At 34.5% G+C, this 12399-nt stretch overlaps 1 protein-coding gene across 1 annotated transcript; it reads left to right on the forward strand.

Annotated features, from left to right (window-relative positions):
- The first annotated feature begins 6195 nt into the window (after window positions 1-6195).
- LOC124367947 (NADH dehydrogenase [ubiquinone] 1 alpha subcomplex subunit 6) lies at window positions 6196-11152 on the forward strand. Its single transcript, XM_046825176.1, has 3 exons — window positions 6196-6439; window positions 9782-9897; window positions 10814-11152. Exons 1-3 carry the CDS (start codon window positions 6307-6309, stop codon window positions 10940-10942), a joined length of 378 nt encoding a protein of 125 aa, XP_046681132.1. The 5' UTR covers window positions 6196-6306; the 3' UTR covers window positions 10943-11152.
- The last annotated feature ends 1247 nt before the right edge of the window (window positions 11153-12399 follow it).

Below are 12399 nucleotides of genomic sequence, written 5' to 3' on the forward strand. Positions count from 1 at the left end.
AGAGAAGCTCCAGCATGTCAGCCGTCACGTTGTCTTCTATACCAGTATTATTTGGGACTCATGCGATATTTACATTACTGTCCCTTGCCAGAGTTTGCAATATCTTAACACATTATTTTCAGCACAGCCTTCAATTCACATGTATAAGAATTTAGAGCTTAAGTGCTGCTTGGCTGTCTGGCATTATATTGATATGGTTCCTTTCATCTTCTTATTTAGGGATCATTTAGGGAAATTATTGTACAGCGTATACTTCCTCTTGGAAGGTTGTGACAAGCTTTCCTGGGGATTTTGCAACCGCACGTTTCGTCCCCATAATGTCCATTCCAGAATTATCGTTCATTTTAAATGCACCCGTGTAACAAATGAGCGAACCAGACTTTGTTTTGAGCTCGTTTTCAGCCCACTCTTGGCGTCCCGACAAGATTCTTGTTTAAGGAAGCACAAAGTTGTAGCAAAGGACATGATGTGACTAACTGTAATAGACATTTCACCCCATGTTACCTCTTTAAGGGTAAATGCCAAGTGTCTCTTCAGATCCCCTGAAGGAATTGATGTGTCTGACTTAGTCTTATTGCACTAAATCGACACGGCGCTGGTTTTTTGCTTCCTTTCTTATCTGAATGTGTGAGGTGGTAGCAGATCCAGCATTACATCCAAGGTGCATTGTACCGGTAATATTCAGACAGGCTACATGTTGTCGTTTTGTGCTGTCTTCTCATTGGTTTTAGGACACTATAACAGTAAGACGTTGTTTGCCTTATTATTTTCAAGTATGATCAATAGACCATTTGTGGTTTAATGCCCCATTTTTTACACAGAAGCCTACGACACATGGTTATTGCCGTCAATGCCATTTTATATCCTCTATAGGTGTGGTTTCTATGCCAATTTCTGGTCCAGGACTACCCCTAAATATTCGAGTTCTTTTGAAAATTTATGATCGGTCCATTTAGTTTTAGGACAGTAAGAGCCACTTTTCACCTTTTGGTAAACGGTACGATTTCAGTGTTGCCTCTAATCATACTCAGCCTCGCGCTGTTGCACCAACTCCAGATATTTTAATGATTCTTGAAATTAACCTCCTTATGCCTTCATTTTGCCATGATTATCAGATCTGCATATGCATGTGCGTAAAACACCTCCTGGTTAATGAAATCGAGGAGACTGTGTACCACTAGTAACCAAAGGAATGGTGTCAGTACTCCTCCTTGAGGGTACACTATTCTCGCTTTTCTGACTAGGTTTCTTTATGATTGTGATTGTAGAATATCCTTTTTGATAGGCAATTTGATACTTAATTGTGAAGCGGTGATTTTGATTATAGTTTATTTCCTATAAATTAGTTCTCCCTGCCTTTCAACATGAAAAATCACTTTTCTGGCTTGGGTATAAAAATGGCTTTTTTCCACTCGCTAGAAATGTAACAAAAAACTAAACTGACTGTGTAAATTTATGCTATTATAGGAATAGTGTCATCAGTGCAATTTTGCACCAAAGCTGTGAAAATACCATCCCCTCTAGAAGATGTGTAAGGTTTAAAAGGATAGAATAGCCCTTTTATATCTCTTTTTAGAAAAGTTTCTTCTTCAGTCATAATATTCAATTGGCTGGCTATGTAGGGGCCAGCGTTAACTCCGGGCCGGCAGGCTCCGTTGTGACGTCACGGACGGTGGCTTAGAATCTGAACTGAGCCCGTTTCTAAAGCATTGCGGATACTCGCCCTCGCGCTCTCTCACTGGTTTAGTCTGGTAACTATTGCACAAATGATATATAATTTTGATCTGCATTATTGAGGCAATAAAATGATACCAATTACGACTTAGCAGTTAATTAATAATGACAAATTAGTGGCTCAACAGAGTTTGTAAAATATATACAATTATTTTCACTAGTTATTTTGATGATTTTTTATTTTGTCTGTTATCTTTTTTAAACTATGTAATATGTCTTTAACATTCATTGCATAATTTCTTATCAATATTTTGCAAAATTTGACACACCCTTTTTTAATGAAACTAAATGAGATATTTCACACTGAAAACGTGTAGTTAAATGTAAATTGCATCATTCTTAAAGAATTTTTATTGTTATTATTATTTTTAATGAAACTTATGTTAAATAATTTTCTTTTAGAAATCGTCTTAACATTTTCACAAATAAACACTGTCGAGAATATATATACAGTATATACAGTATATATATATATACAGGGTGATTCATGAAGTTCTCCCCCCACTTCTACAGCACATTTTACTAGTAAAAATAATGAAAAAATGTTATATAAACATAGGTCCGAAAACGCTTCGTTAGCGAGTTACAGCTAGCGAAAGATTTCGCCTGAATTCCTGGGTAAAGAGTAAAATAAAGCCATACTGAACTTTTGGAAAGGTTAATTAAGTAAGAAATATCGTGGATTATTATGTATTTTTACCTGATAAAGCTAATAAAATAGGTTTCAGAACTGTATCTGTAGTAGTTTTTTGAGGGATTCAGGGTTAAATGCAAAAAATTGGGGCACGAAACAATGTTTTTTTAAGTTTGATGTACAATAACTTTGTTAAATTGGTAATAAATACATAAAATCAACAAACATTAATTGTAGAGAATTTAATTCTGAGAAAATTGATATAATCAAAGTCTAAAATAAACAGAAATAAGTACCAAAAAATCGATTTTATTCAGTATAATACATTACTAGCTGTATTGAAACACCGTACGGTATTTAGTTAAAATAAAACAAAAAAAAATGTTTGTTCCTTAATGATGAGATAAATTGAGAAAACAAGATTAACTGTTTAAATAAATTTGTTTGTAAATAAAAAATATCATGTTTTATTACGTTGTATTTTTTTTAATAAAAATTGTACATCAAATGTTCGAAAATAAATGAAGCAAACATTTTCCCATTATTGTTTACTAATCATCGAAATGCAGTTTTTTGTTTTATTAATTTCTAAGTTGGTAACGCACGAATAACAGCTGATCAACAATGGTATTCTGTACTGTTACGTTAGAACTGTGTATTAGTGGTGTTTTGCAAGCTACAGCAGGAGATCGGGTTCTGTGAATCGTGTTATTAAATGCAATTTTTCTGTGAGTTATAATTCGATTGTTTATTCAGCGAAAAAATGCACTTACTTATTTACATCAGAGGAATACGCTGATGTGGTTTTTATTTTGGGTTACTGTAATGGTAATGCTAGAGCTGCTGTAGAAGAATATGAACTACGTTACCCTAATAGGAGGATTCCAGATACCAAAGCAATTTCAGGAACTTTTCGTACTCTTCGGGAAACAGGATCACTACCAAGTACTAGAACCAATTATGAACGAGCTGTCCAACTTGATGATGATATTGTTATTAATGCTGTTCATCGCAGTCCAGGTGTAAGTACACGACGTATTTCTAGGCGGATAGGAGTTTCGCAGTCAACGGTGTGGAGGTCACTTAATCGAAACAAATTTTATCCGTTTCATAAACAAAAAGGTTAAACATCTACAGCTAGGGGATGGTCCGCTTCGCTTGGAGTTTTGCAACTTTTTGAATATTAATAATCAACTCTACAAGCGTATTTTGTTTACGGATGAGGCACAATTCACTCGGGATGGTGTCAATAACTTGCACAATGAACACTCATGGGCAGAAGAAAATCCACATGAGGTAGTGGAACAGAACTTTCAACACCGATTTAGCGTCAATGTCTGGTGTGGCCTTTTGCACAATCGGCTGACTGATTGGAACCTTTCATATTACCTGGACGCCTAAATTGCTGAATTCTATTTGCATTTCATTCCAGAAGAGTTGCCGCAGCTGTTAGAGAATGTTCCTTTACATCTCAGACTAAATTTGTACTTCCAGCATGACGGAGCACCTCCCCACTTTTCACGTGCCGTTTCTGCTTACTTAAAATCATCAATTTCCTGGACACTGGATTGGTCGTGGAGGGCCTCACCCTTGGCCACCAAGATCACCAGATCTATCTCCATTGGATTATTGCATTGGGGATGGGATGAAAGACATTGTATACAAGGCAAAAGTGAATTCTCGTGATGAATTAATTGCCCGTATTATGGATTCGGCTGTGCAGATACAGGGAAGTCCTGAAAATTTAAGAAAACGCAACAAAAGCAATACACAAACGTGCTGCAAAATGTATTGATAATGATGGCCTCATTTTCGAACATCTATTATAAAAAGGTGCGTACGGTTGGCCCAACCTGATTAATTTTGCTTAAAACTAGTAATGTATTATACTGAATAAAAATCGATTTTTTCGTACTTTATTTCTGTTTTATTTTAGACTTTGATTATATCAATTTTCTCAGAATTAAATTCTCTACAATTAACGTTTGTTGATTTTATGTATTTATTACCAATTTAACAAAGTTATTGTACATCAAACTTAAAAAAAACATTGTTTCGTGCCCCAATTTTTTGCACTTAACCCTGAATCCCTCAAAAACTAACTACAGGTACAGTTCTGAAAACCTATTTTATTAGCTTTATCAGGTAAAAAATACATAAGAATCCACGATATTTCTTACTTAATTAACCTTTTCAAAAGTTCAGTATGGCTTTATTTTACTCTTTACCCAGGAATTCAGGCGAAATCTTTCGCTAGCTGTAACTCGCTAACGAAGCGTTTTCGGACCTATGTTTATATAACATTTTTTCATTATTTTTACTAGTAAAATGTGCTGTAGAAGTGGGGGGGAGAACTTCATGAATCACCCTGTATATGTATATATATTATAAAGCTCATTTCGTTTTCAGGCGTGTCACTCTTTACCGCATCTAGCTAACTTTGGTAATTGGATATAATAAAGCTTCTTATTGTAAAACTTGTCTGGATTCTTACTAAAATTACAAAAATCATTTATTTTGTCCTCTTTGTACATTTAAGTTTATTTTATTTATGAAGTAAATTTTGGATAGGTGTCTTTTAAGTGTTTTTTACTTTTTGGTTTTACGTCTGTAACATGTAACTGGGTCGATTTTAAAATAATTTAGGAAACTATATCCATTTCTTAATTCTGGAACTGCAATTTTACAGGTAATAATGTGACATCTTTTCTTTTTACACAATATTTTCTAGCTATATCGCAATGAAGAAAATTATATTCACAAAATACATAATTTTTATTAGGTTCAAAATTGGCCTGATGAATAGGATATACATCTAACTTATATTTGCCGTAAATCATTATTTAGTGGAAATCTTCATTCCGACTTTAGTTTCGTTCCATCATAATTATAATTACAGCCTGGAACACAACACTTTCGCGGCATGTTTTATGGAACATTCGTATTTGCTTACCGGTATGGCACTTTCAAATAATTAATTGTTTCCATGCTAGAAAAATAATTAGAGTTACTTTAGTCATTCAGTCACTAATGAAACAACATACTGTACTACCAAAGCAAGTGCACTGTTGTGTTGTGATTTGTGAATGAAAGCAAGCACAGTGTAGATGCTTGTGCGACAAGTCAGTGACCGTTCGTGATGTAGTAGTGGTAGTGGGGGAACAGCCTGCCGGCTCGGAGTTAACGTTGGGCCCGGCTATGTACATGCCCAGTCTAATCCGTTGGTAGGTGTGTTGCTGGTGGAAAATCGGGCTGGGAAGGTGAGTACTTAGAAGTAGCTCCAGAGTCTCCTGCCTGTTCTCGGTGTAGAGTCTATCCTGTTTTAACAGTGTACCCAACCCATTCAAATTGCCTTTTGAGAATACTTTTTGGAGACGAGCTATATTAGACTGATCTTTAACACTTTCTCAGAAGTTCGGCCAACTCCTCCTTTATCATTGCCTCATTTCAAGGTTGTAGCTGGTAATGGCTTTTTGGTACTCTTCCTATCTACTAGTGCGCTTGCATTGATTGGAAAGCCTTCTCAGATTATACCTCATTTTCTTTAACTCTCTATTCCACCATGAAACTTCTCTGTTACCTTAGCCGTAGTCAGAACCATAATTTTATCATCAATTAATGGAGATAAAGATGTTAATATACTGTTTATTAAATTAATTACTCTATAGTGTCAATAATCTTACAGGATATAATAACAATATATTACCGAAATCAAACGCTTAAGCTTAAGCGATAAGTGATACTAATGTATCGTTAGAGAAATTTTGTACTCACTATTGGTACCTACTGTAATAAAAAAAGACTGCTCTTTACTCTCTGTCGTCTTTTTGTCCTCTATAACAGCTGTTTCATGAGATGGAGAGGAGTTAGTGTATGGTGTTGGGATTGATTAATTTTGTGTGTTGAAACTTGGGAGACTTTAGTTTAAATATTTGATTATGGCTCAAGCTAGTCAGTCTGCAAAAGTTTTTGTTAGGCAAGTTAAACCTCTTTTGTCTTTGGATCATATTGAGTCTCAAAGAAGAGTGAGGAACTTATACAGAGCCTGGTACCGTCAGATTCCCATAATAGGTTGGTATCTTTGTTTATGTATGTTATTTAATATGCTGTCGGCTAATACTCTATTTTATTCAAATAATTATAAATAAAAATTATTGAAATTAAATTCTTATTTCTTAGAACTTACAAAATAATAAGCATATATCATGGGCTAACTCTAGGCTAAGCCAACAATGTCAAAATTGATGAACAACACAATTAGCATGATATACAAATTAATCTTTAGCATTAACAGTATTAAAAATACTAGCAGCTCAACAAGCCATATTTTGTAGTTATTGACAAATTACATCTCAAATCTTAGCCTGTATTGTGTTACAGTTTACATTTAAGTCGTAGAGCCAAACATAGGGAATGGTAATTTATATTTGTCACTCGTGCTACAGCTGGCTGCAGTATAACAGTGGGTTTAAACTGGAGAGTAAAGTTGCAGGAAAAGTGCTACTGTCACAAGGTGAACAAGGATAAGCAATTTTTATCTCAAGGACTGTTGCTGGTTGTTACGACAATCAATGCAAACTCTGTTCACACAAGACAATATTATCTCGGTAATGTTTATAATTGAAATTGTAATGTCCGACACTCACTCTCTTAGTTCTCGCAAACTACTGTCTGATACTCTTCGTGATACCGCTTGCAGTACAGATTTGTTTACACTAGACAGATTTACTGTATGACACTGCTCTCATATTCTCATGTATAACTGTCGAACAATGATTGTGATAGTGCTCGCGAGAGCTCTTGTACCTGTTTAGACTAGCAGTTTTTACTGTTTGACACATCTTGCCAGTGTAAAGGTAGCTTAACAACTGACCACCACTGCAATTGAATCATCAATATTTCTGATTAACATTAGGTATTCCAAGTTTTAGTATGGAGCTATGTTTTATGTCTAAAAAAAGTTTTATTTTAATGATGGCTTAAAAATATCTATATGTATTTATTAAATTTAACGGTATTTTGGTACTATCCGGAGGCCATTACTTAGATGAGTTTTTGGTAGTTTGATATTATCCAAAGGCCACCATTTTTGGAAGTTTTCCTTACTGGGGACCTAAAAAAACACATATTATAAAGAACAGACTTTATTTAACTTATTGTAAAAGTTACATGTCATTATAACAATCCTTTCTTGTTTTCTGCATCCCAAAAGTAAGCGATGTGGGCAAGAAGTAGATCAGTCTGTTTCTATCTACTTCTTATTATTACACAATAATAATCAAGATAAATTTTACGAGTGCTCACGTAATCTGATGTTTTTCTATTTTGCCAGAAGTGCGGATGACGCCAAGGTGCCACCAAAGCCCGCACTGATGGCCAGAGGTATTTGTGATCGATACTTTTTCCACCTCAGATCACGTCCCAGATCATCCACCTTTTCCAATATCAGATCATGTTGGACGATTTGGCACATGATCTGTAGTCGGGAAAGTACTGATCGGAAATGCCCGTGGCCACCAGTGTGGATTACGAATGGTACCCTCAACGCCACCACAAAAAAAATGGCAAAAAAACATCCCTCCAGATAGTACCCAAGTTCAAGTTCAGATCATATGAGTGCTAGTAAGGGTTATCTTTAACTTTGTTACTATTAGTAACACATTTATTCATCATAAATTACATAAGAAAAGTTACATATTCCATAAGCTATAGTAGTAGCTCATGTGGAATCGTTAGATACGTAATACTACAATCCATATTAAGTGTCAGTTAGCGACAACAGTCCATGCAATTGTATTAAGCTTAAATAATAAAGATTGTAAATAATGAAATTATCTATTGTACATATGCTAATACAAATATAAATGTAACTGTCCGAAAATGCATTAATTAATTTTAATTATGTGTTCAGTAATTGTTTACTTTAGGGCCTGCCCTGTGACATCTATACATAATTTTATTCTGTGAGCTTTGGCAAAGCCTATGACTTGTTGAGGTGGAAAAATTTAATTTCTGTCTGTCTCTCCGCACAATATCTAAAAAACAAAGTGACCCATAAACTGAATAAGGCTTCATTTTTATAATAAGCGATATCAAGTGTGTGTCGCTCCAGTGGATTTGGCTTAGTGTTAGCAAACATTTTTACGTTGGTCTTTTGCATAGCAATGACAGCAATGAGAAAATCGCAAGGAAAATTCGTTTTCAGAATAAATAAATTTGACATATGGCATAGTGACACATGCTGTGGCATATAAATTATACTATATTATAGTTTAGTTCCAAACTTTCTGGAAGGCAGCCAAGAAAGTGAATTAATATAAACTTTTGCTTTTGAAGTACTATGCATGATATTCATGCTCTACATTAAAATAAATAATGGAAACTCCAACAGTTTTTCACATGACACGAGACGTTTGCAACTTGGACGTTGAAACTAACTAGAACTACCCTAATAAAAAGCACTGCACCTTGTGGCATGTAACCGCCACTGTCATCGGGTCGGTCAGTGTGTAGGAGATAGTCGGGCGACCTTTGACTGAGGATCGAGACGGGCGACAATCAAGCCGTTTGTCAGTGAATGGGTTTGGGCCAGAACGGACTTGTGGTGGAGGAGTGAGCTGATGTGCACGGTGACCGACGCCGGAGACTGGACGGGTATTCGTGAGTTAGACATAATTTTAATTAATTCCCGGTATATAATTTTGTTATACTTTGGCTGTCAATAAATTAAGGCGGGCTGAGCAGGTTAGATGGGGGTTGTGGGGAACGGTGAATACAGGCAGCATGCGTCAGGTGTTGAGGGTAGTTTTATGTTTTAATTATTAGTGGGTTCTAATCATGGGCGAAAATTAATTAGGGATTATTAATCAAAGCTCGCTAGAGGAGTGTCCCAAAATAATGACCGATCCGGGCCTTTGGGGGAATTTATTTAGGATTTGTGACGGGGTCACCACGTTGTGTTTCACCACCATCGGAAAATAGGTTTAACAATGATAGCAAAATAATCTACCCTCGTTACAACCCCCTTATATGATTTTGAAAGAACAAAGACTCAGGTGAATTAAATTTGTCCTCTTGCTAACAATTATATTCATAGGGCTACAAATAACAATGAAGGTAACACCTAGATATCAATGGCCATTAATGCTTCTAGTTGAATATCTATCTTTGCAGTTTTGCTCTATGAATAAATTATCATATTTACTGTATAAAATATACCTGTTTCCTACAAGTTTATTGGTGGGATTTTTTATGATAATCAATAAATAAACATTAATTTGAGTAATTGTTTTTAGATGAGTATGTTTCCACTGCTATCATTGCTTTGTTTTAACAGTATATGTTTTTACCTTGGCTCATTCTCGAAAATATTTATGTATCTATAGTATTTCTAATGTGACTATTCTGTTACAGTACATGACTTCCACATACCGAAATCGGAAGCACATTGTCGTGCAAAGCTTAGGGAAGAATTTGAGAAACACAGGGGCGTCAAGGATATTCGAGTCATAGACATGCTAGTTATAAAGGTAGGCTTAGCTGTCTTGTAAGTAGTTTACATCTGGTTATCACTCCTTAACAGTTTCTTAATAGAATCAGTACTATGTCATAAAATATTTGTCTAATGTTATTGCCTATCTGTTAAACATTGTTCAATATTCATTAACCCTTTGAGTGCCATGCATTTATGACAGGTCAGGTTACCTCTCAGTGCTAAGCACTCTTTTGATGCAACACCAACTGCGACAATTAATGAAATCGAGACAGGTACACTATTTTAAATTGGTTTATCATGTATAAAATGAGACAAAATGTCTGATGATGGTTTAATACTGAAACACGTGTCTGAAATAAAATAATTTTCAAAAAGGGTTTTAGTTGACCAGTCATTATTCTAATATATATATATATATATATATATTTATTTATCTCAAAAGACAGTCTGATCATGGATCTAGAGCTATGGATTTTAAGGGGGCGACTGATCTTTAAAATTTACAAATCCCTAAAGGGTTACCGACCTCCACATGATGAACTATGCTATATAACACAGGTTTTGGGAATGATAACTGACCCAAAAAATCCCAAACAATATGAAACGTGTTACAAAAATTGATCATAAATGTCTCTGCTAAGTTTGCTGGCTAGCATGGTACGTTAATTAGTTTCAGTATGGCAACTGTTTAAACTTGAGAAATTCACAACTTTGTTATTTATGAACCCAAAAAAAAAACAAGTATTTTGGAATGCTCATAAGATTTACTAAAAGTTTTGTGATAAACAATTTATTGGTATCTTGAAAGGTTTTCGAGATATTGAGTACATTTAAAATCCCATGATGATAAATTAATATTTCAGTTGAAGTTGTCACAACATCTACCTACTAACAGTTACAGTAGTTTGAGACCATAGAAATATCACATATACCCTGTTGTCTGTTACCAGGGACAGAGTGAGTTGAAGGAAGTCGTCAATAGATGGAAACAGGAAGTTCACGTCATGGCATATTTCAAGGACACGTGGGAGCCTAAACCTAAAGACTTCCTCTCGAAGTTTGTCAGTGGATCAGAGTAATGCTATCATTGGCTCAGACACTTTGGATAGTCAAAAAATTGTAATTTCTTTGGTCTAATTATAGATATATCTTCAACATCTGTATGATATCAATAATTTATTTTATAAAATCTGTTAGTATTCAACATCTGTATGATATGAATAATTTATTTTATGAAATCTGTTAGTATTTAAACAAAATTAAAATGTTGAATTAAATTTTAAAACACGCTCTTTGTTTTTTTTTCTCATTTCCAGTAATGTACCAAAGCTTTCTGTTTAATGTAATAGTCTGGGAGCTGAAAGCTAATTTGCAATTCATTAGAATACAATGTAGTTTTTTAGTACTTTGGTACTATTTGGAGGCCAATATTTTTGGGCAAAGAGGAACTAATTGAGGGGCTGGAGGGATAAGGCTGGCAAGGGGACTGACAGTGGGGGAAGAGTGGGTGCGCTCCTGCTCCTGCTCGTGTATCTAAGAGCACCGCGGCAGAAAACAAGACTGAAAATCTGAAGACACGCCGTGTGTTTTTTAAAAATCAACACAGATTCATATGAATACGATTTTTACATTTTAAACGCCAAATTTTAGATATCATTCTTTCAGAGGGAGTAACATATTTTTAATTCTAAAATATATCAAATTAATATTTTTTCCGTAACATTTTAAACATATAGTAGGAAAATTGACTAATAATTAAAAAAAAGTCACTCCCTCCAATCATATATCACATAATTACTGTAAAAATTCGAAATCCTTATTGTCAGCCCTTTTCCAATTGGCGTGATTATAAAATGACTACTTCAAACGTCTATAATTTCTCGTGAAGTGATCCAAAAAAGGTTTTAGTCTTCGGGAGTGAGTTTCTTGAAGGATTGTGACTATTATTTTTAATAAATTTTACTCAATCCAAAATTGATTGCACCACCTTAATAGTATTAATCTGTTAAGTAACTTATCACTGTTATTGTATTATTTTCAATATAATAATAACAAGGTGCGTGTAGTGTTCCATCAATAGTGTATAAGTCATTTTTCACCCAATGAAAAATGATTTTCATAGACTACAATCGCACACTGAATGACATACATAATAATTTTGATTCATTATAAATGTATCAAAAAGGACAGCTATTGATTACACTAAAAGAACTTAAAGTTTCTTAAACGTTTGAAGAAAAGATAGAAATTTTAAATGAAAAACTTTATTTCAGTTCATGGTACAACATTTCTAAGTCCATTAAACACTGGTCCAGAATTAAACAGCTGATAATAAGAACAGTAATGTCCTCGACCTAGAGTGAAGGTTACATAATGTCAGTTCATCATGCTCTGTAGACTAATCCTTGTTTCCATGTAATCTTTTATTTCAACCAATTTTTATATTTATCCAGGAGCAGCAAAGAGGAGAAGATGACATACTGAATTAGAAAATAGTAAAGTAAAGAATGTCTTATTTTACCTGGCGAAGTTAGGG

The sequence above is a fragment of the Homalodisca vitripennis genome, chromosome 8 (genome assembly GCF_021130785.1).
Source record: "Homalodisca vitripennis isolate AUS2020 chromosome 8, UT_GWSS_2.1, whole genome shotgun sequence".
In the NCBI taxonomy this organism is placed as follows: Eukaryota; Metazoa; Arthropoda; class Insecta; order Hemiptera; family Cicadellidae; genus Homalodisca; species Homalodisca vitripennis.